Consider the following 24,988-nt stretch of genomic DNA (forward strand, 5'->3'; position numbering starts at 1 on the left):
GGAATAAATCAATAAACTAGAATTTAAAGGTGGCCAATACACTGGATCAATTTGATCATACTCGATCTATCCTGAGATCTAGGTCACTCTAATCAAGTGCGGTCTTTACTTAGGCACAATCCACCGAGAGGATGATTGGTGGGTCGAACTTTGAACTCCTCGATTAGGTTTTGATGATCCACGCAAACCTTTATGACTTCCTAATGTGATTTGCTACTTAACCCAACCTTTAACCCAAGTCTCCAACTCGCATAACTTAGTGTGCAGCTCTAAATCTGATCATTCAATTTGGCTCGCATCGTAATAGAATTGGATTTGTGCACTTAAATCTTAATGAGCACCAACTGGGGTTGGCGTGAGTGGTTAAGGGCCTCTCGCTCCTTAACCAAGGTCTCGGGTTCGAGTCTTGGGTATGGAAAAAATCCCAACTGGGAGGGATGCTGCCCTTTGAGGTACCCATGCAAACTCCCGCGGGAGATTAGTCCACTCGCCAAAGGCGGTGGGAAACTCCTCGTAGTAGGACCAAAAAAAAAAAAAAAAAAAATCTTAATGAGCACCGTTACTTGAGTAGATACTATCTATTTCTAACTATAATAATTATGCATTTATGTGTATTCTATCTATTTAAGATTGCATTTTCATCAACGCAAATTATTGATCGAGCTTATCTTACATGGATTAATGTAATTATACTAGCTAAGATTAATTTCATAACTTATTGGAGCGAATTTAGAGTTTGTTTATTTAATACCATGGTCCTTCTTCAATATCTACAGTGCATTCCGACCTTTTTGGATTCGACATAGTTACCTCAAACTTACCTTAATTGATTGCCTAGTGCGTATGCCGCCATTAGGTAGGCATCATTTTTTTTTCATTTATAGTATGCAATATAGTGATGAATTAATCTAAATTACAAAATTTCTCCTCTAACAACTAAATTATGTGTAAGTTTCAGTAGTTATACCGGATCACAAACATTTAACGAAATTTCAATAGTTCCATCGCATTACAAACCGTCAACGAAATTAATGGCACCTAGTTAACTGTGGGGGCTCCATGCACTAAATTAAAAAGGATAAGTTTGAGGATATAGAGTCAAATTTTAAAATGTTGGAGTACAATGTATAATTAAAAGAAAACAAAGATAATAGAGTTAAAAAACGACAAAAAGTCGTAATAAATTTTTTATAGCTTAACAAAATTTAGGGTCCACTTGATTAGACTTCCAACGTGAAATAATTTCATAGAAAAATATTTATGTTGGCCTGAAAAACATAAATGAATATTTTTTTTTTTTTGTTTTTGGTTTGATGAAAAACTATTAAGCTACAAAGAGAAAAATGAATTTGCAGGAAATGAGTGAGGAAGAAAATGATTTTCCTTCAAATTTTAGAGGAAAATATTACAAAAAAATTGAAATTTTTTTCCTCTTAAATCCATTGTCCAACCAAATCGGAAAATAGGAGAATCATAAATCATTTCGGAGCTAACATTCCATTGGCAATGACTTGCTGTGTAAGGTCACTTTAATTTCTTGGTAAAGCCAAGATGATTCTCAGACTTGGAATCCAAATCGTAAAAATAGATCATATGCTAAAAGTCAAACGTAAAAGCAAAAAACCTTTCCAGAAAAACATATCGTTACAAAAGGAAAAAAAAAAGTGATAATATGTAGTTGATGACAGATCTGAGAAGTTGACACCAAGATTTATCGATCATGTGCTTGTAAGATGGCCAAGTATACAAATACAATCATCAATGGTTTTTGCTACAGTTGAAAATCTCTTGTTTAATCGTGCGTGCATGAACACGACACGAGTCAACATGCACTGATGCACATCGAGAAATGAGAATATATTCCATTTATAGATGTCAAAAGGTCCAAATTGATGCTGTTAACATTGACTAGTAACTAATTGAATAATAGATTATAGAACGTACTTTACCAGAGTCTACCAATAGAAAAAACATACGAAATTATAAAGATGATTTTATGAGGGCTCACCGAGTCACTGGTTACTAGTTCTAGTTGGCCGGGGTGCTATGCATTGTGATCAGTGAATCCCCAATTCCTCATTACCCCTAAATTGTTCATATATAATTATACTACCTCTCTATTTTTTTAGTTGCGCCATTTGCATTTTTATATTTATCGAGATGCTTCTTTGAACATTAATATATCTTATTACGTGTAAGTAAAAATTATAAAAGTTTGATATTCGTACTCTCGCATTGAGATGAATCTAACAAGATCCCGCTTGATCATATTTTGTCTTATATAATGATGCGAGATAATATAACAAAGTTGGTTGATGAATAATGCCACAAAAGCAAATGATCCAACTAAAAAAATACTGAGATGATATATGTTTGTAGAATGTGAGAAGAAGAGAGGCCTAACATGAAGAAAATAGTCTCATTCACTAGCCAAGGATGACTTACCCAGAATTATATTATAATTTTTTTAGAGGCTTCCACTAGAGATCCTATAGTAATATAAAGGCTTCTGTCAGACCGGAACCTCTTGTAGGTTAAGCCGGTCTGGGTTTGCAGCAGACATTTTGGATTGGGGATGTTAAGGGAAAACTCTCTCCTAAATTGTCCTTGGTGGAGATCGAACCCTTAATCTTGAGGTTGGAAGATTCTTTCTTTACCACTAGCTCGGTAGAAATGGCTGTGTATTAATTAATGTACACCTATATGCTAGGCATTAGGTAGTCGTTTTTTACTATGTAAGTTGACAATCTCTTTTCTATCATGCTAGATTTCTTTTCTTTCTTTTTGTCATTACGTCTTAGGTTAATTATAGAGGAAATTATTGAATATCATATAAGCACTTTGCACTAGGTTTTTTTTTTGTCATTGTAATATTATACTGTTTTTTTTTTTATAATTGAAACGATATATTAAAAGATCAAGTCATCTAGTTTAGCTAGTGCAACTAGCATAGGGATCTATGATCCCATCATCACAAGACAAAAATAACTGTTCAAATGAAATATCCTCGACCCTAATGCCTAGTTTCACCCATGAGGCTACAAAGAATTGGCGGATCACCCCTACCTCCCCACTTCCTTTGCGACTTGTTCTTGCTAAGATGCCAGCCTCTCTCACTTGGTCCTGACCCACTTTTTCCAGTTGGATGAGTCTCTCTCTCTGTAATAGCTACCTGCAAACATTAGTATGATTTCTATAACGATCTCTTATCCTCATACTTCCATTTATACAATCCACTGCTATCAAGGAGTCACCGACAAGACCATGCATTTCTTCCACTGATTTGCTTCTATCCATAGTAGAGCTTCATGTATGACAAGGATTTCTGCTAAGTTAGCATCATTGATACAAAATTTCCACAGAAACCTCTCATTCATTGCCCCGATTCACTTCGACAGATTGCTCCAATCCCATACCTGCAGGTAGGTTAGTAGCACAAAAGGAGGCATATACTGATATAGTAAATTCATGAGTCAAGGAGATTGAGGTGGTTCTTGGGGTTTAGTAGATTGTAATAGGATAGGTCTTGAGCAAGTATATTCCATGGCAAGGAAAACCTTCCATTGTAGTATACTATTGAAAGTTTATAATTAAGATCTCTCCTCAAATTGTTAACGTACATATCTAAATTGTTAACGTATATATCTAACGTGTTCCTCTTTTGTTGTTAAACTAATAATCAGTCAGCCTCTTCCTTTCTCCTTTTCTTCCTCAAAAATACTAATACTTTTCTTCTAGTTTGGGACTGTCATCATCATTTTGATGGTGGTAAGCTCCCAACTCTTTTTTTTTTCTTCCATTATTTTTCATTGTTTTTGTAAAACATAAACAAAGAATTGAAAGAGTCAATTGGAGTTAAGAAAGGTCAACGCCGAAATTTGATGTTTTGGCCTGAAATTAATAAAATGATTACTATTAACAACTGAAAGTATTTTAATAGGTCTTTTTAGACAACAAAATTTTTATTAGGTCCTTCATTACAAAACTTGTGTTTTATTCTGAACTTCTATACATCGCCCAACAATTACTTAAAATCGCCCAAAAAAACAATGAAATTACATTTATAACCTTCCTTATTTTTTTCTTAAATCAACACCATCCACCTCACCTCCTACCTGCCTGGCTGCCGCCGCCACCACCACCACCACCACCATCTCCCTCACCTCCTGCCTTCCACCACCATCTCCCTCACCTCCTGCCTTCCACCACCACCCACGCACCTCACTCCACCACCCTCACCTCCATTGAAATTACCCCTCTCTCTCCTTCAATGTTTACGTACCACCACCACCACCACCCTCACCCACCCTTACCTCCACTTCGCGTGACGTCGCACACCGCAGCCACCCTCACAGGCGAAATTTTTTTAAACTGTAGGACGTCCCTTCAGGACGTTTGACAGTTTAAAAAAATTACGACTGCGAGGTGGCTGCGGTGGAGGTCGACGGTGGTAGTGGGAAGGTAGGTGGTGGTGGGGTGGTGGGGAAAAGAGAAGGTGAAATGGCAAAAGGTTGGTGGTGGTGGTGGGGGTGGTGGGTAGTGTAGAAAAGAAGAAAGGGTAAATTGGGCTATAAAAATATATTTTGGGCGATTTTAAGTACTCTATGGCGATGTTTAACAATAGTCGTTTTATTAGGTACTTTCTGACAAAAAAAACCTTTAGTTTCATTATTTTTTTTGAATGAGAAATTTCATTAATTAAAGGTCAAACGATATCTACAATAAGTATTAAGAAAAACAAGATATAATCAGACAAGATTAAATCAAATTCGTCTTGGAAGAAACTACAATGAACCCGATTGAGCAATACATCACCAACCTCCTTTATTTGTTGCGCAGCTATTGATGGGAAGTCTATCATTCTGAAATAGTTTCGGAAGAAAATTCTTGATTTAACCATGTTGACCGCATCTGAATTTCCAATACTTCGTGATGGTCTTGAACTTCACTCAATAGAAACAATTTCTCATACCAATTTTTAAACTTCTACGTGAGAAGAGAATAAAACCAAACTCCATACTTCCATAAAAGGATTGAAAGAACCCAAAAAGTGGGTGGAAAACACTAATACTTAGTCGTTTAACATTATTTTCTTTAGACGACATCACATTATTTTTTCAGATATAACTTGAGCCTAACTAGGTCAAATAAAAATAAAGTCGAAGCTCAAAAGTAAATAGGAGAGAGGAAGATCCATCTTCTTAATAAAGATTCGCTACGTTGCAACTTGCTTGATCACACAAGTTGAAGAACCCATTGTTCTTTTTGTGGAAGTCCAATAATTTTAGTTGGTCTTTCTAATTTTACTCAAACAATGCAAGTGGTCCATTGGCCACCTTGATTCTACAACCATTTTAGTAGCCACATTCAACTGTCAAAGCTTCGCTGGATTCAGCACACACACATATAAAGTCAAAACACTATATATGCAATGTACCATGTTTGGAACACTACTGGAGAATAGAATCTGTATAATAATAATAATTATAATTTGCATGTATATGTATATACATTTGAAATTTTATCCAGTCAAATTGAAATACAGTGAAGTATATTTTATAAAGAGAAAAACTAGAAAGGAGGACATTATAATTTCAATTTTATGGATAAAATAACGCATATATCATCCAATTAGAAAGTGGGCTAAAATTAAAGTGGTCTAAAGAATCTGATCCCATTAATTATTATTAAATAATATATATATTCTTTTACTCTTCTAATTTGTAGCTTATATAACTGTTTCCTGAAATCTAAATTTCTCATCTCCAACTTCTCAATAGTTTGTAGAAAGAGAGAAAGAGGAAGCTAAGCTATATATAGAAAGGCTGAAGAAGTCTCTTACATGAGGAAAGGAGTCTTACATGAAGAAAAGAGTCTTATTTGGTAGCCAAGGATGACTTGCCTGAGTCTAATATAAATTATAGATTACAATGTCATTGCAATCTATATATATATGTACTCTAAAAGGCACCAAGCAAGTCATCTATGGCTTGCTGATAAACTCTTCTCTTTCATGCTAGGCTTCCTCTCCTATATCATTAATAGCTAAAGAGGTGCCTCGCCTTTGATCAACCTACTCATTCAACTTCGAGTCAGGCTAATTGTCTAACAATTCAATTAGAAATATTAACATGGTACGATAAGTCTATTCTTCTTATTCTCCCAAAAATTTCAACCAAAATTTGAAGGTATGTTCGGCAAAAACTTTTTAGATCGAGTAGTTTTAGAATGTTTGATTGAAGCAAAACTCTTATAAAGGTAAAAAAATTTAATGTGTTTGGTAGAGTAGCGCTTTGATAGTAGAGACAATATTATTATTTTCAATTGGATAAAGATTTTGCTAGTTTTTTGAACTAGTTTTAAAAGTGAAACATAATTCACTATTTTCTTTTTGTTCTTAGATAATCCAATAACTAGTTTTGTCAAAAACTAATTGTTGTCCTAGGAAATATTATTATGATTACTAGTTCCACCGAGCGCTAGCTAGTGTATTAGTTAATGGCTTCTGCAACTAATAGGTACTACTTTTGTGCAACCGAGGCAAACGTGAACAGGTTTACTAATCAAATAAGTTTAAGCATGAACAAAGACACAAAGTAGTACTCGAATAGCTGGGCTCATAAGTCATAACCCTCTACAAGACAGTGGTAGTGTGGTATTAACCTTTTTTTTAATTAACGAGGGTAATCGTGTTTAGCCTTGTCATATACTTCCTCCGTTTTTTTAATTGCACCATTTGTTTGATAAAAAAAATAGAGAGTGACGATGGACATAATGTCCTTAATTCCCATGGGTAGGTTAAATAATTAAATGGGATGGATGGGTAGTCAAAAGAGGGTAAAAAGGTTGGTCCAAAGAACTTACCAAAATGGGATGTAATGTAATTAAGAAGAAATACGCACAAATTAAAAAGAAAGTGGTGCAATTTTTAAAAAATAGATGAAGTATAATAGAAAGAAGAAAAGTCAAAAAAAGAAAATTAGAAGAAATGGTTGAGAAAGACACCTTTAGAAAATGCAAAAGACGCGAAAGAAAAGAGGAGACAAAAGTGGAAAAACTACAAAATTTGGCAACAAGATAAAATAATTATTGGTGGATAATAACAACAGAATCTATGGCAATATACCATCCAATAACGATTTTTAAGGAGATGAATTCTCTGTTCCTTTAATTTTCCTTGACAACCTTACTTTAAAAGAGATTTGACTATTTTATTAACCTCCACATTGACAATAACATTTTTTGTTTAACATCAAATACACATTATATTCAATTCTAAGAGACAAATTAATATATTCATAGAAAAAAAGAGAGAAAAAATGGCTTGTAGAAAAGTGCAACCGTTGGTGTGGATGATGGTGGTGGCAGTGGCGGCGATAATGGTGGCGGAGAACGGAAAGATGTGTTTGGCAACCTTCGATATGGGAGGAGCAAAAGACTCCGTCATGAACACGGCTGAAAAGGCTAAGGAGTCCAGTGAGTCTTGGGCTAGTTGGGCTTACGCCAAAATCTCCGGGTACTATTTTTTTTGGGTGCAAATTCTAGTTATTATACTACGTTGCATGGGGATTTATTGATCCAAAATAAAAAGTGATTTGCTTCATCTAATAATTTTTTTCAGTGTACATCAATGATAGAGCTCGTGTGTTTGTAGATTATAAATACATCCCGTGCTAAATCAAAACCAATTTTGTGTTCAATTTAGTAATGATTTTCTTTTCTTAATATATAGTTGATTATCGGTCAAAACTAAAAAGACGAGAATTGTTTGAGCATTGTTTTCTCAATTTCATAATTGTAGAAACAATTGGAATTTCATTTTGCTGCTAAATAGCTTTGAGCATAAATATTTATAGTTTGAAAATAATATCGAGATTGAATGATTAATTCAACAGTAATTTACATAATAATTTGAAAAACGTATTAGTATATAAATTGTGCATGCATTAAAAAAAGGAAGTGTATAATGGTGTATATGTCCAATGTATCTTGAAAGTTTTCACAAAAAAGTAGGCAATAGACGCAAGCACTAGGAGCATTCTTTTTTACTTTCGATAAAAATTGAGATACATGTATAGTTGTATACATTCTAATAACAAAGCTGATTAACTTTAATTAATAGAGGAGTGTTATATAAATGTGACACCATTTTTTGAAGGAAATGTTTAAATTTTAATTTATATCATATCATCAACGCAATTTATAATTTCTAAAGCAAGGGTATATTTTGTGACAGAAAATTGAGTGTTAACCCCAAGGACGTGAAACAAGGCGCTGAAGACATGATGCATACATCTACCGGTAACACTGTACCTGGTATTTATATATATATTTTCCTTCATTACTTAAAATCCTCCGTAAAAGGGTACCTACATTTGATCTTCCAGTTTATTTTTGTTCAAAAAAATCAAATTTGACAATTACAAAACTGATATGACACAGGGGCATAAATAAATTAGTCTCATCTACAGTAGTTAAAAACAAACAACTTCACTCATTTCAAACTTCTCTCATTTAATTCAATAGATCCTATATATATCGGGTGTATCGTACTAAATCACATAAAAGTCAACTTTATAAAAGAGTGTTTCTTTTATAATGAAGAATGGTTAAATCACATAAAAGTCAACTTTATACAAAAGTGTTTCTTTTATAATGAAAAAAGGGGTGGCTAAACCGTATTATACATGGTACACTTGCTATACACAATATGCAAAGTTTTTTGTACCTTTTTAGAGATCATGAAATGGTTGCATCGACCATATTGTGCAGTCGATATAAACAATTTTAGCTGGATCCTTCATTCCACTTCAAATACCTGTGTTAGATCTTCAATACGAATGAATGCCACACTCCAAATAACATAAAATGTACTAGAAAACACCTACATATATATATATGCTGTGATGACTAAAACTTATAGTTGATGTGACCAGATACGACGGGATACGCAACAGGGAAAGTGCACGCAGTCTCGCACGCATCAAAGAAAGACGACAATGAAAAATTCTACGACGAGGCAAAGAAAGATGTTGGGGCCGCCTACGCCTCTTTGGCTCACAAAATCATCAAAGAAGATTAGATAGGCACTAGAAATTAGCCTAAATCAGAGGCAAGTTAGGCTGGTTAAGCTAAGGTTGGTGCTAACAGTGCAGTCGACACTCTTCTTTGATCAGCTTCAGGGAATAATTATGTCTTGTTTTCAGATAATAACTGATAAGCAATATTTGCTATTCTTGTTTTGGATTTAGTTTTGCAATTAGTGTTGATGTTATTAGTAGTTATATGTATAATGACTTCAAGATATTGTGTGCTTATAAGTTATAACTAGTGCACGAAGATTTTCTAGGTGTACATTGCACACTCAAAACACCAAGTAGATTTATATGAGTATATATACAGCTTGTATATTTTTTTTTTGCCTTAATCGTGACGTTTCAATAATTTTCATTGTCGTTATGTATTAATTCAATTTTATTTCAAAGAGTATCCAACGATGTACAAGCACTTTCAGAAAATCTATACAAATATATTAAAAAGCGTGCGAAAACAAGAAACTGTGACACGTGGCGCTCTCCCTAGGGAGTTTTAGTTCATGTTATCCATGTACACTAAAAAAATAAAGAAATTGCATAGTGTAGGATTTGATCCCGAGACCTCAAGTACATATACTAAAGTTCTAACTACTAGGCTAAGTTATATTTAGTGTTATTATTGTAAAGTATTATATTAATAAATAAAATTTTTTCTTACCCGAGGCATAGCCCGGGCCTAATAACTAGTTATATATTTTATAAATTATGATTATGATTGGATATTCATAATTTTTAAGGTGAGATATTGGTCCTAACTATACGATAATATCTAGACAAAGAAACTACTAATTGCAAACAGACAACGAGTAATACCTTTGACAAAAAAAACTTACATTATACTATCTACCTTTATATTTTTTTAGTTACACCATCTGCTTTTTCAAATTTGCCGAGACGCTTTTTTCAACTTTAATATCTCTTATTAGGTGTAAGTAAAAATTATAAAAATTTGATATTTGAAATTCTCGCATTGAGAGGAATCTAACAAGACTCCGCTTAAAATGTCTTTTCTTATATAATGATGTGAGATGGTTCAACAAATTTGATTAATCAATAGTGTTACAAAAGCAAATGATGCAACTAAAAAAATATGGAAGTAATATTGTTTATTTTAAGTTTAGTCTTAACATAGGCTCAATCAAAGTTTACCATAACACACGCCTAAATGAAAATAAGTACCATTATGAGATTTTATACCTCGTACCATCGTAGTATAAATTATCACAAAAAATACACATGTAGTACCGCAAAAAAAAAACATGAATTAAGCTGCATCGTCATTAAGGCTGGTAAAAGTTGACCCAATTTGATAACATGACTTGAACCGAACCTGAGATTTTCGGGTTTGAGCTAAGATATTTGACCTAAAATTAAAAATGGGTTGACCCAACCGACCTGATACCTTAACGGTTTAGGTTCGAGTTGACCTTTTGAACTCGAACAACCCGATTTAGAATTAAGGTTAGGTAAACGTTGGTCAACCTAAAAGTAACTCGATTTTATAACTTCAGTCGCCTATCTCTTATTTATATACTTGTATTGAGCCAATACCATTTCTTAATTTGAAGTCGGTGGTTAATTTATGGCTTTGAAGTTTCAATCTTTGATTTAATTGATATTTGAAGTTATAATTTGCAATGCTTTAATTTAATAATATATAATTATTGCAGTTATAAAATATAAATCAGGTCATATTGGCTTGGTTTCGGACAGATCCAAAACCTGGCAGGTCGGGGTCGGGTTATGAATTTTTAACCTAAAATTAAAATCAAGTCACATTTAAATTAGGGGTAATTAAATCGAAATAAAAATGATGTCGACCTAAACTTGGCCGACCCAACTTGATTGCCACCCCTAATATTTGGCATATAGGGTCATAGTGGATGTACAATCTGAAAAGGCGAAGAACGATACTCCTACTAGATTATGTATCTTTGCACATAGGTCCCCTTATTGGAGAGTATATAGGAAAGAGTTAATTACCAAGTAGTACTTGGTCTAGTGGTAAGGTACTTGGTCTTGAGGTTGGAGGTTCAATCCCCACTAGAGGCACTTTGAGGGTAGGAATTCCTCTTACCCTTCCCCCTTACTCTCAAGTGTATGGCTCATTAAGATCGACCGAGGTCCGGGCCACTTCTTCTTACCAAAAAAAATATATATAGGAAAGAGTTAATGCCACAAGACCCGCGCGCAAACATATCTTGTATACGTAGATCAGACTTACTGAACAGTCAACTTAAATAAAGAATCAATAATGTCTAATTAGGGCAGTTCAAAGTGCGATTCGGTCCGTATTAAATTCTAACCTAAACTTTTTTTTGATTTGTTGTTTCAAAATTGTGGTTTAGTTTGTGATTTCAAAAAAATCGCAGTTTGGTTGGGTTTGAATTTTTGTAAACTGAAACCGCACCGCAAACCGCAAAATTATATGATTCTTTAACAAAAATTACTTATTTTGGTTTAGGGATTTCCCTTACCCTTCCCCCTTACTTTCAAGTGTGTGGCCCATTGAGACTCGAGGGGGTGCGGGCCACTTCTTCTTACCAAAAAAAAATAGGATAGAGTTCATGCCACAAGACCCGCAAACATCTTGTATACGTAGATCAAACTTACTGAACTGTCAACTTACAAAAGAAATATCAATAATGTCTAATTAGGGCGGTTCAAAGTGCGATTCTAACTGTATTAAATTCTAACCTAAACTTCTTTTGGTTTGCTGTTTCAATATTGTGATTTAGTTTGTAATTTCAAACAAATCGCAGTTTGGATTGGGTTTGAATTTTTTTGTAAACTGCAATCGCACCGTAAACCGTAAAATTATATGATTTTTTAACAAAAATTACTTATTTTGGTTTAGGGTATGGTGAAGCCTGCGTGCCTTCTTTTTTTTCTCTCCTTTGTTTATTATTTGTTTTTTGGGACAAAATGTATACTATTTGTTATGTCTTTTATTTTCGTTTGTCAATGGAAATTTGTGAACTGTAAAGTCTGTTTTTTTTCATTATTTGTATATATTATATAGTTTTAGAGAATTATGTTTTGGTTTATCAACAACTTTGTACCAATTTTTTTTATTCTTAAATTAAAACTCATATTGAGAAAAATATGGTTAAATTGCAACGCACTAAACCGTGTTATTTGGTTTGATTTGAGAAAAATGTGGTGCATTTGAGTTGGAAAAATATTACACCATATATTTGCTGTTTAGTTCGAGTTACATCGCAAACTAAACCCACCCAACCTAAGAATAATCCTAATACCTATTGTATTACAAACATATGAGGAAAATGTTTAGGAGTTTGTCTGGTAAGAGATCGCTTACTTTTAAATTAAAATTAGGTCATGGTAAGTTTAATATTAAAAAGAGAATTAGCCCAATATATAATGACTAGGTTAATTTCTTTCAGTAACTAATTTAATTCATTTAGTGCCTATGTTTACTTTTATATTGAAATTAAACCGTCTTTTCTAATAATTTTTAAATATTTAATATTTTACTTTTGGGAAAAAGAAAAAGAAGGGTGATCTTAAACGTGGCAAATAGACAAACCCTTACCCCTCACGTGGAACAAAACCTAGATGCCACGGTTTCAAAACCTTTGTTTACTAACTTCCATTCTCAATTCAAGATTATAATATTAGTCCATTATTATTGTTGAATATCAAAAGCATTTTTAATTCCCAAAGGTAAACAGAAAAGGCAAAGAGAAAGAGCTAGTAACAATGGCGTGTAGAAGAGTTATACAAATAATGTGGGCGGTGGCGGTGGTTTTTGCGGTGATAGTGGTTGCACAAAATGGAAGGATGTGTTGGGCGGCAGAGAATGAGATGGGAATGGCGGAAAACACCGTCATAAATAAGGCTAGAGAGACTGCTCATTCTTGGACTGACGACCTCTCCGGGTATTCTTTAAAACTTTTATGCTAGCTTCACTATTTAGGAAGCTAGTTTGCTTAATGTTGATAAATGGTGGTAATGATAATACATTGTAGTATAAATTTGTAAAGAAAATCCCACGTAATTTCTCATGGTAATACTATCTTATTTTCAAATTTTCATTTTCTTCCTAAAATTTCATTATCGGTCACTCGGGAATGTGGTTGGGTGATGATAGTAGAAATTTATAAAAGAAATTTTTTATGCTATGTGATAAGGTTTCATTATCATATTCATAGGTATTGATATTAGAATTTCTTTAGAAATTTACAATAGATATATTGTTGGATTATGCTACAAAATTAGTCAAATAGTTTTCCTAATAGTTAGAATTTGTTGCTAATAATTAGTTAGTGGGTTAAGAAGTAGTGGTCTAGATAATGGTCTAGTTAGTGGGATAGCAAGTAGTGTGAACATGTTATTAGTAGTGCTTTATATGCCTATTTAAAGGTTGTTTTGTTTATTCATGATGTGAGTATGAAATATATAAAAATATAGTCTTTTTAATTGTCTCCAAGTTTTCTCTCTTTCCTCCTCTAAAAATTCTACATATATTACTATTCTTACCATTTATGAATAATAACCAAATAGATCGTTAGGAATTTAGAGTTAAAGTGAGCTCTCTTTATCTTAAAGTTCTACAATTTAAGTAAATTCAGATAAGTTTTCAAGTTTTCATGAGTTGTAATTAATGCTTTAGTGATTAAGTTTTGTGAAGTTTTGGTGAGTTATTTGAAATCCGTTTATTTAAGAAATTAGGTGAGGAGAACCCATACCGAAATAAGCTAAGGATTTGTTCGTTATTGTTTTTTTTTATTATAAGATATTTTCAATAAATTTGACTAATTTTTTATTTATTATAGAATATATATTATATGATTTTGAAAATTAAAAATTAAAAAACAGAAAACTATAATAATACCAAACGGACTCTAATACTAAGATTTTGGAAGATTTAATTGAAACGTTAACCATCAAGCTACCCTTAGCCTTGTGCAACTTGGCTGTCGGAGAGTACCTTCCAACATGAAACATCGATTTTAAGGGTAATTGTCACTTTAAAAAGCTGCACTAGGTAAAATTGGGAGGGACTGCTTTTCAAATTCAAAATAAAAGCAAACGCACAGGAGGATATATAGATTGTCAATTGTTTGAGGTAGATACATTGTCAAGCTTTTCTAGGCCTTGTTTGGTTGTATATAAGAAGTCATACTTCCTAGGAAGTTATTATTTTCATGTATTTGAAATTCCTAGAAAGTGTAAAATTGTGTTTGGTTGATAATGGGAAGTAGAACTTCCTATGAGAAACTCTACTTATCTAGGGGAACCTAGATAAGTAACTTCCTCCATTTTGGAGGAAATAGAACTTCCTAGGAAGTGCAGATTCCCATGGTTTTGCCAACCAAACAACTTTATATACTTCTACTTTTTAGGAATTTGCACTTTCCATGATTTGTTTTGTCAACCAAACAAGGCCTTAGTTTGAGGTAGATAGATTGTCTACCTAAGACCTTATACATTTTATATGTCATGCTTAGTTGTTATTGATTGACATAAAATAATTTAAACTTCCTCATTGCGGTGTAAACGTACGGATTGAAAATGTCCCATATATATATAATACATCTCTATTTTTTAATGGTAAGATGAAGCGGGCTCACTTGAGGGGATAAGAGGAATTTCTCAAGTGAATCGGGTGAGGTTTTTTAAAAAAGACTTAAAGTTAGAGATTTATCAATAGTTAATGTTCTCAATCCTAAAGTAAACTTTTTGTACGTCGTATGCCTACTCTTTTTGTTAAACCTTTCCGGTCGTTTTGATAGATGGGGACGAAATTGTTAGAGCTGACGTTCTTTTTAGAAGAGTAGATCAAAGTATAGCGTTGAACAAGTAGGTGTAACTGTTGAGTTTTATGGTGGCGAACTTAACGGAGTCAGCTATAGTGATCCATTATGTTGCAGGTTCAGGGGTGATTCTTGGCTCATGCAATCACGGCGACATAATAGGGCTCCAAAATATAAGGGTTCTAAAATATATTTATTTTAAATTGTTTGAAGATTAGACAAAAGAAAATATTTGGATCAATTGTAAAACTGTAAGGGAAAGAATAATGAGAACATGAAATTTATCAGTTGTTTCAACTTTTAAAGATGGTCGCCATAGCCAGCTGGAAATACGAATGTTATACATTCATCTTGTTTCAATTATACACGTCCTCATTATTTCTGCCCATATTTGCCCCGTCTCTATGCAGGCTCAAGTTCTAGTCACATGAAAATACAAGTTTGGAATTAAATATTTGTTTTAAGGAAACATCTCTCGATAGCAATAGCCTTAATCTTGAACTGCAATGTTCTATGACAGACGGTGGGCACACAAGCAAGAAGGCGTAGAAGACTTGATGGAGAAAGCCAAAGACGTTGTTGCATCTGGTAATTGGATTTCTTTTCGATCTCCTCGTGACTTTATTGAACTGGAGTTATCAATTATGATACTGCACTTTTCTTGATCACTAAACATGTTGATCTCGCCAGATCGAAACGAATATGCATCCGAAAAGGTGAATACATGTACTGCATCTGTTAAAGATAATGGAGAAGAGTTGTATGATGAAGCGAATCACAAGGTCGAGGAAGCATACAACATGGTGCGTAAAAGTGGTTTGAGTGAAGAAGCCAAGGTCATGTATGAGGCAGCCAAAGAGAGAGCCTCCGATGTTGCAGGTGAGGTTGGTGCTAAGATAGGCCACCAATAAGCGCGCATTGTCATTGATATATATAGCAACCTTGAAAGTATGAAAAAGTTTTTAACATCTTTCGTATTTGGTTGACAAACAACTGAGTTGAAGGGCAATTGATAATTTCACTAGTGTAGGGCTCATTCATGTTATCTCTTTGTTTGGTTTTTTTCGAGAAAAGTATATTCCGATATCATGCATAATACTTAACTCGCTTTTATTTTATTGCAACAATTGAGTTTTCACGTTCTTAGTGAAATATAGATTTATTAATGTTTTGTAACAGAAGTAGGGGTTAATGGTTAAAAAGTTGATAGTCACTAATTATGACGGGCACATGTGAATTATTGAGATAGTATGGTGAATTTGGAAAAAAATCGAGGGCATATGTAGTGAATAAGAAAAATTGTCGATGGTATATATATTGAAAAATCCGTTTTATGATTTACTACTTCTAACTTCCCAATAGATATTTCATGTCTTCTTTCAACCTTTGTAAATATTTTTTCCATTTCAAATTAAATGTGATACTTTGACAATTTATATTATTCACAAATTTTATTTTGTGATTTATACGTGAATAAACATGTTGAATTAAATGGATCCACCACTAGTAACATTTCACATGGACTGCAACCAAACTGCACTTAACTTTCAAGTCTTCAAATTGATGGTTGAAGTGAGAAATACTTTTCCATGATTCTTATGTTTCAATCATAAGGCCAAATACGCAATGAAGATATTGTTGCTTAAAATGTACATCGAAAGTTATGGAAATTCAATTATAAAAACTAAAGGGTAGAGAACAACTCCGGTTCGTCTAAGAAAGTTGGAAGGAGACATCTATACAAACATATTAAAAGGCGTGCGAAAACAAGAAACTGTGTCACGTGGCGTTTTCCCTAGTGAGTTTTAGCGCATGTAATCTATGTACAATTAAAAAATTAAGAAATTGTATAGTATAGGGTTTGATCTCGAGACCTCAAGTACATATACTAAAGTGTCAACCACTAGCCTAAGTTGTATTTAGTGTTATTATTATAAAGTATTATATTAATAAATGAAATATTTTCTTACTCGGGGCATAGCTCGGGCCTCAAAAACTTAAGTTTAGAGATAATTATTGTTCCTTTTTTGGCCTCAATCTTGTTTTAATCGTAAGCAGCAAATTAAGAACCCAAATGACTGCACTTTGTTGGTAAGACTTTTTAGTGCGACCTTATTGTGTTTTTATATACAAGATAAGTGCACAAAAATAATTTGTAATAAGATTGATATGCATTTCACATCCCTGCTGCGAAAAGGGTAAGATAATAATAGAGGAAAAAAATGTTACATCACGTATTTACGCTCGCCAAAATTGCAATCTAATGATAATATAGGTTTAAATGTCATCGAATTTTTTTAGACCCAATGGTGTCGTGGATTTTTCACACACATGATATACTTCCTCCGTTTTTTTATAGATGCTACATTTCCCTTAAATGGAAATGTCATAATAGATGCTACATACCATAAATGGATTCCTTTTCACCATAAAAATCTTAAAATACTATTAAAAAGTTGGTGGTCCTCCACCTTCTCTTTTAAAATACTCATACTTTTTCCTTAACAAATGTTTTATTCAAAAAGTGGTGGTCCCCTACTTTCTCTCTCTACCTTTCTTAAAAACCCCCCACTTTCTCTATGTAGCAAGAATAAAAACACGGAGGAAGTACTTAACAGGCTAGTTGGCTATCAAGGATGTCTTGGCCTAATAGTTAAGATTGAGGTGCTGTGAACGATAGGTCACATGTTCGAATCTCCCCTCCCCTTTTTTGTACTGCTTTTGTGGCTCATATGTGTATATATATATTTAAAAAAAAAAAAACAGGTTAGTTGGCCTTAATTTAGCATTTGTAGATTTATACCAGTTTAGTTAGTAGTGTTGTAGCATTGTAGGGAGACGCATGACCGTACATCAAATAATATCTCCATCATTGCTCTTAATTCCACCACTAGTCGACTACTACCATTATCCGATGAAAGAAAACAACAGAAAAGGTAAAGACAAGAAGAGTAAGGAGAGATCTTTTCAACCTTAACTTGGAGGTTTCGGCCTTATAACACCTTTCATCTTACTTACCTAGAGAAATTCTAGTAAGACAGTTAATAGTACATCTATGCTATAAGAACCTAGCTAAATAGACGTGGCTTATTCATTGGAAAATATCCAAGCATTAGAAAGGGAGGGATTACTGCGTATTAGAGGTGGTAAAAATTGACACGATCTGTTAATTCGATCTGAATACGACACAAAATTAGTGGGTTTGGTAAGGTTTTCAACCAGTATAAGTAAGCGGCCGGGTTGGCTCGACACAACACATTTATTGAACGGGTTGATTTAGGGTTGAATATTTTGAACCCGAATCCAATATAACAATTCGTTTAACTACTATTTACATTTCTACTATCATTATTATTAGTTGGACTTAAAATAATTTGAATATTTTTCATAAATGTATAATATTTATTCTTTGGTTGTTTTCGTTTCGGTTTATTTAGGTAAGTTATTAGTATAAAAGACTTGGGTTAAAAATAAATATACATTATTTAGTTTATGTATATATTTGCGCTTGATAAACGATTAGGTAATCCGTTTATTAACTCGTTCAATAAATGGGATGGATTAGGGTTGAATGTTTTTGACTAGTTTAATAAACAGATTGTATCAGGGTTAAATATGTTCGACCCGTTTACCGATATGACACGAATTTGACACGACCCTTTTAATTACGAACTCGATCTACAGCGTACCTATACTTGGTGATTTCATTTCAACAGGGCCTTCTCAATTTTAACGCTCAAGTAAAGTATTGAAACAATTGTGTTGAGAAAGTACTCTATTTCTAGTAGTGAAATAGGCATGCTCAAATTGTTAATCTTGTTTTATCTTCAGTAAGTAGTCATCTGAATTTTTGTTATTCCTAGTAGGCTAGTACTATTACTTAAGGAAGACAAGGGGACATAGACAGTTCGTAATTAACCCTCAAATGCAAAGTCTCTATTTGTAAACTCCCTTTTTAACTTAGGGCATTATCTCATATTCTCATTTTTCACGCTGTAGATCATGTGTTGGATTATTGCCTTAGCCCTTAAGACGGTGTCGGATTTATGGGGGGGGGGGGGGGTTCCCAATATCTAGGTCAAGAGGTAACAAATACATTCTTATAACTTTTAAGATATGTTCATTTAACTTATTTGGACCTCTCTCAACTTATGGTAACTTGCTTATACTTAATGAGGGCCTGTTCTCTGGACTGAATTGATCTGAATTGAACTGAATTGAATTGAATTGAACTGAATTGAACTGAAAATAAGCTGGGGAGAACGGATCCTGAGTTGAACTCTCCTTAAAAAAAAACTAATGAGTCGACCAAACACTCTTCTCGGGGTATTTTGTCAAGGCTTTGGTATAGGGGATTTTAGGAAATCTTTTATCCATACAAAAAGTCTTTTACACATTGTTTGGATTCAAGGAATTGGAGAGAAAGGAAAGAAAAATGAGAACAAGTTCCTTTATTTGGATAACGGATTAAGTGAAGGAAAGAGAATGATCCATTCTTCCTTCTTCTTTAACGAACATCACAATAGAGTTTCATCTTTCCCTCCCTTCTTTTCCCTCCTCTATCTCTCCTCTTCCTTTCTCTTTTATATTGTTGACCAGTATCCAAACAATGTATTAGAGAAATAATCCGAAGGTGAACATTATAAATTGGAATGCACTCTTAGAAATCAGGAGTTTTGTTTGCATTAGGGTGTGTGAGAGGGGGTAAATGTAACTAAATAATGGCCATTTAATGGTCTATTTTGGTTCACTAGTTCTCAGCTCCTAGAAAAGGAATCAATTACAAATTCTCTTTCTTCTTGTTTGGTTTTACCCCTCATCAATCTATTACCGTTAATGTAGGTTGGTTTTAAACAAGAAATGGTTATTTAACAGTCTAAGGGTCGTTTGGTTCACTAATTCTTGGCTCCTAGAAAAGGGATAAATTACGGATTTTCTTTCTTCTAGTTTGGTTCAACCCCTCATCAATCTATTGCTATTAATGTAGGTTGGTTTTTAACGAAGAATGGCCATTTAATAGTCTAGGGGTCGTGTGGTTCACTAGTTCTTGGCTTCTAGAAAAAGGATCAATTACGAATTTTCTTTCTTCTTGTTTGGTTCAACCCCTCATCAATTTATTACCATTGCTTCATGGTAATGGATTCCCCAATTTGTTACTTTTCCCTCCCCCTCTAGTAACAATATTTATTACTTGGTGGTAATGGATATCATTTATTCACATTCCTTAGTTTGAACCAAAACCTTTTATTTTTTATTTTCTTAAACTCCGCTTGAATTTGTCAATATTTTCGATTAAATCTTTGTGTTCCTAAAATTGCAAATACTAATTTGGTAAGAATTAATCGAATTGAAGCTATAGTGACATCATTTGCCGGAATCGAAATATCTGCGAGATTTCGATCACAATTTGTATCGATTAAGCAAATCATTGTACTCCATAGGAATAGGTTGGCGAGTCTCTTTCCCCTAGAGAGGAGAAAACCTTTATTTCAAATTACAATATAAAGAATTCATTTTACATATCTTTCTTTTCTTTGATTCCAAAATGAAAACGAAAAAAATGAAAGCCTTCTTATCAAAAGATCATGAATATTTCCAAAAATCGAAATTTTTTATCAATGGAGGAACAATATCACCATTTTTGTTCAAAAAGATACCAAATTCCATACTAGAAAACTTGCGAGAAATCCTTTGATAACACGCATTCCTATCACTCAATTAAGGTAACTATTTACCATTCTCCTTTTCTATTTGTTCACAATCCCTTTCCATTCCATATCTTGAAGACTTGAACCAAAAGATCCCTAAAAGTACTACTATGAACTCATAGATGAACTTTTTTCATTCTACCTTCATGTGGCAAACTATGTGGTTGAGACATACATAATTTTTATTTTAGCCATTTCATTTGCTTGGTAAATTCAATGCTATGTTATAGTAATTTCTCATTGTGTAAATAAGCAAAACGAGAGGGTTTCATATAATGAAATGAGTATGAATAATTTTGGATGTAATCTGAATGTGTTGCCACTTATAACTTCAGAGTTCAAAAATTGATGCAAAGATATCAAAAAAATATCACTACATGAGAACATGACATCAAAAAACATGATTTATGAGGTTATCAAAGTCCTAGAGTAGAAATTAAGTAGATGTTTAGTAGAAATATAGCCATTTCCTTTGCTTGGTAAATTCAATGCTATGTTTAGTAATTTCTCATTGAGTAAATAAGCAAAATGAGAGGGTTTCATATAATCAAATGAGTATAAATAATTTTGGATGTAATCTGAATGTGTTGCCACTTATAACTTTTGACATTAAAAAACATGATCTATGGGGTTATCAAAGTCCTAGAGTAGAAATTAAGTAGATGCATGTCAACTAATTTAGTGCGTAAAAATCTCGTGGAGATGTACACAAAATCCCGAATAGAATTCCGTTTACATCACTTTAGTTGTATACTTGTATAATACCCAAAAAAAATAAAATAGAGCAAACGTACATTTTGAACATACCTTTGATAATTTAGCAATAGAGATGTCGGTACCGAAGCGAAGCCAGCCAGTTTGTGTCTTTTGATGAACTTTTGACTCCTGATCAATGCTGAATTCCTGATAAGCATGCTTTGCCAATAGTGATGTTATAGTAACTAATAGAACTTGTGAGAAATATGCAGAATCTCAATGCTAAATTCTCCATAATTCCTTTAAAAAGTAGAGACCCAAAATATATTGATTTTTTAAAAGAAGATTAATGGGACATACTCTTTTTTTTCTTTTCTTTTTTTTTTTGTTAAGCAAGCAAGAATTCATTGATGAAAAAAACTCATCTAGTGATCTATCATCCTAAAAATTACACTAATTAAGCTCAATTATTCACAAAATCATCATCTACAACATACATATATATGTAGTAAAATTAAGCTTGTTTCTTTTTCATAGCTTGCTTGTTATTGTGCATCCAAACCTTGAAAACTTGCCTCTTAACACCCACGTCAGTGCAAAAACGCTGCAATTCTACATCATTTTGCTTCTGAATCTTCCACTCAAGCTTCTCCGCAAATTCCATCATCTTATCTTTTTGATCTTGAGTAAACTTTGTCCTAAACCTCTTCTTGGAGAGTCCATATTGATCTATGATCTGCCCTCCGTAATCCGAATTCCCAGCACGATACCCGTTCAGGTCATCGCTGGAGGATTCTGCAGCTGCTCCACTACCCCCGAATGCCATCATTAATGGCACTCGGTTGTGGGTGTATTGCCCGTGCTGATAGTGCACGGGCATAGCGGTTGCAGTAGTTGTAGCTGTTGTAACTGGTGTACGATTTTTATTGTATTTGCTGAATGAAATATAGCAGTTTGCTGTAGTCATTGCAGAAGGTGGTGGTGGTAAAAGTGGTATGCCACCTGAATTGGTACCGGTAGTGGTGGTGGTAGTAGTAGTTGTTGTCTCGCCTTCCACCTCTCGTCTGTGGAAATTGCGATGACAATCGCATGCCGCACACTTGAGGGCGAGGGGGGTTCCCTCCTCGCCCGAGGGCATAAACTCCCCGCACCCATCAACCACGCGGCTTCCTAGATGAGCCGCGTGGTTCTTCTGGCACTCTCGGTATCGGATCATGCCCTTTAACTGGTATATTTGTTGATGAGAGGAATCTAGGGTTGGAGTTGGAGTTAGAGTTGGAATTTTTTCTTCTTCTTGAGCTGGTGATAGTGGTGAGGATGAAGGATTATTGGAGATGAAAGAATTGAAATGAATTGGGATCTCTTTATTTGGGTGTTTTACTTCCATTCAAACACAAATCTAATACTAAATTGACTCTTAAGAAAATGTGTCTAAAAATGCTACCTTAAAAGAAAAGATTTAATGGGTTGAATCTAGTTTTCATACAATAAAACAAACAACAATAATTAAGAGAGACTTAATGGTGAAAATGCTATTTTTGGGGTATATCTAGCCATTAATTATGAACTATATATGATGAAACAAAAATGATTTTGACATATATGTGGGTGCTTAATCCACTAACCTATATCTCCTAGCTAATTTCAAAGGGTATTGGTTAGTGGGTTAGGACTAGATTTGATGGGGATAACTTATAAACTCCAAAAACAAAACAAGATATTAAGGAGAGAAAAATTAATGGTGTTTCTAAGCTAATTTTTCATAATTTCTCAAAAAAAAAAAAGTTGATTATTAGTACTAAACAAAGCTAATTAAGATTTGATTGTAAGAAAGAATAATAGGGATGGAGGGAGGGGAGCACTAGTACAAGATGAAGGTGTATTACAGAACAACCGACAGTAGCATGTTCTTCTTCCCCCATGGCCTGCAGTATGGTCCTATTTTCTAATTATTGCTCCCACAAATACACTTTTTTTCTCCCCAAACTCAAACACTTCTTTTTTTGTTATTTGTATAATAGTTGGTAATTTTATGTGAAAACCCTTTTTTTTTTTTCCACAATTTTACCAACATAGAGCAAAAAGGAAAGAAGAGAATGATTGCTTCAAAATGAAAGAAGAGACGATATATTCGATGGTACAAGACAAGACCTTTACTTAGAGGCGAGAATTGACACGTTAGGTAAATGGGTCGTGTTTGTATTTGATTTCTTATCGATTTTTGGTTTGTTCTTAGAATGTATCGATACTACTTACTTATATGAATAGTCAGAATTAATCATGTGATTAACTGAGCTAATGAGAGATTAGAAGTTAAGAGAGAGAAAAAGATGGAAGTAGATAGTTGATTTATGGGGAGAATGGTTGAATTAAAAGGTGAAGAGAAAGAGGGATATTGGTTGGTCCACACATATTCACAGCAGATTGTCAGATTCTCTCTCTTCTTCTTTGTGAAGGGTCTCTCACTCACTCTCAGCTGTCTGTTGTCTTCCTTCATTTGTTTGGCTCTGTATGGTGCGCCTTGAGTTATTAATTGCCTGCAATTCCACTCAGTTTTTTGACCAACTTTACAAGTTTTGGCCCTTTATTTCTCTATAGATGTGATGAATGAGTATGATCAGTAATTCAGTATGATGATAACCATGATTGTCATGTAGGAAGGTGGAGTGGAGGCATGCTGTTTACTGTTGACAAATAACAAATATCTTTGGCTACGTAGAATTGCAACCCTTTAGGTTAGCAAGATTAGAGATTCAATCATGTTCCCAAAAAAAAATATCAAGAATTGATATCATAGTGGGGTGTTTTTTGAAAAAAAAAAGTATTGAAGAATGTTATTTGTGACTTGAAATCTTGTGAAAATGGCATAAGGCTGAACTTGAATGTATATATCTTTGAATCTATAAATGATTTTGATGTAATTCAAATTGGAGGTGATAACTTCTTCAAAGAGCTTTCCAACGACAGGTCATATGTCTAATTCCTCTAAGAACGAAAAAAAGTTAAGACTGTTTTACGAAGCACTGTCGAATTGGAATCTCGCCCGATCAATTTCGCTCGTGTACTCATTAATATAAGAAATAAATACATTTTTTTGAGATTATTATAAAGTATGATTGTTACATCAAGTCTCAAATGATCAATTAAATGAGAAAGATAGGGGGTTTCAACAAAAAAATTCCAAGCATATTACTAATATAAGGTCAGTTAACAACAATATTTAAATCTTATACTCTCTCCGTTTCTTTTTCGTTTACTCAATTCACTTTGGGGGACAAGGAGGAATGTCAAAAGTATGAGAAAGAAACTGCAAAGCTGGATAGAGAAACTGAAAAGGAGTGAGAAAAACTAAAAAGTGGATTAAATTATTAAAAAAAATGGATGACATGGTGAAAGAAGAGGAGAAAGTAGATATGACAGATTATCAAGAATAGAAAAGGCAATAGTGTGTACATCAAAAAGAACAGACCAACAAGGAAAGCGTATACATTAAAAAGAAGCGGAGGGAGTAGTGCTTATATTTTGTTGGCACATGCTTTCATGTCTAACACAACACTTAATAAAAATAAGTTCCAATAAAGGTTAATTAAGTCTATTAAATTAAGGTGCGTGTACCAAGGATGTTTTGGTCTAGTGGTTAAGATTGAAGTGCTGTGAACGATAGGTCACAGGTTTGAATCCCCCCTTCCCTTCTTTGTACTTTGTACCG

General features: G+C 33.6%; 2 protein-coding genes across 5 annotated transcripts; one reads left to right on the forward strand and one right to left on the reverse strand.

Moving 5' to 3' along the window:
• The first annotated feature begins 5,780 nt into the window (after positions 1 to 5,780).
• LOC104895034 (uncharacterized) lies at positions 5,781 to 9,419 on the forward strand. Of its 2 annotated transcripts, none has more exons than XM_010681432.4 (3): positions 5,781 to 7,516; positions 8,237 to 8,316; positions 8,937 to 9,419. In XM_010681432.4, exons 1-3 carry the CDS (start codon positions 7,320 to 7,322, stop codon positions 9,080 to 9,082), a joined length of 423 nt encoding a protein of 140 aa, XP_010679734.1. In that variant the 5' UTR covers positions 5,781 to 7,319; the 3' UTR covers positions 9,083 to 9,419. The 2 variants fall into 2 exon arrangements, with proteins under 2 accessions (XP_010679734.1, XP_010679735.1); XM_010681433.4 differs by having other exon boundaries at positions 8,237 to 8,301.
• On the reverse strand, positions 8,280 to 23,803 carry LOC104895036 (zinc-finger homeodomain protein 6). 3 transcript variants are annotated; one of them, XM_048646186.2, is made up of 3 exons: positions 21,855 to 23,803; positions 21,391 to 21,486; positions 8,280 to 8,818 (listed from the first exon to the last, which is right to left on the reverse strand). In XM_048646186.2, exons 1-3 carry the CDS (start codon positions 22,664 to 22,666, stop codon positions 8,788 to 8,790), a joined length of 939 nt encoding a protein of 312 aa, XP_048502143.1. In that variant the 5' UTR covers positions 22,667 to 23,803; the 3' UTR covers positions 8,280 to 8,787. The 3 variants fall into 3 exon arrangements, with proteins under 3 accessions (XP_048502143.1, XP_048502145.1, XP_048502142.1); XM_048646188.2 differs by having other exon boundaries at positions 8,796 to 8,829; positions 21,855 to 23,802; XM_048646185.2 differs by lacking the exon at positions 8,280 to 8,818 and adding an exon at positions 15,132 to 15,816 and having other exon boundaries at positions 21,855 to 23,777.
• Positions 23,804 to 24,988: the final 1,185 nt, after the last annotated feature.

The sequence above is a fragment of the Beta vulgaris genome, chromosome 6, assembly GCF_026745355.1.
Source record: "Beta vulgaris subsp. vulgaris cultivar EL10 chromosome 6, EL10.2, whole genome shotgun sequence".
Lineage (NCBI taxonomy): Eukaryota > Viridiplantae > Streptophyta > Magnoliopsida > Caryophyllales > Amaranthaceae > Beta > Beta vulgaris.

Bases quoted from the DNA above. Each gene is read 5' to 3' on its own strand.
- LOC104895034 (XM_010681432.4), top strand. From the start codon at position 7,320: ATGGCTTGTAGAAAAGTGCAACCGTTGGTGTGGATGATGGTGGTGGCA. The intron at 7,517-8,236 runs GTACTATTTTTT...ATTTTGTGACAG, and splicing joins GCTTACGCCAAAATCTCCGG to AAAATTGAGTGTTAACCCCA. The intron at 8,317-8,936 runs GTATTTATATAT...TGATGTGACCAG, and splicing joins TACCGGTAACACTGTACCTG to ATACGACGGGATACGCAACA.
- LOC104895036 (XM_048646185.2), bottom strand. From the start codon at position 22,666: ATGGAAGTAAAACACCCAAATAAAGAGATCCCAATTCATTTCAATTCT. The intron at 21,487-21,854 runs GCAAGTTTTCAA...CATGCTTATCAG, and splicing joins ACTGACGTGGGTGTTAAGAG to GAATTCAGCATTGATCAGGA. The intron at 15,817-21,390 runs GTATGTTCAAAA...CATACTTTCAAG, and splicing joins CTATTGCTAAATTATCAAAG to GTTGCTATATATATCAATGA.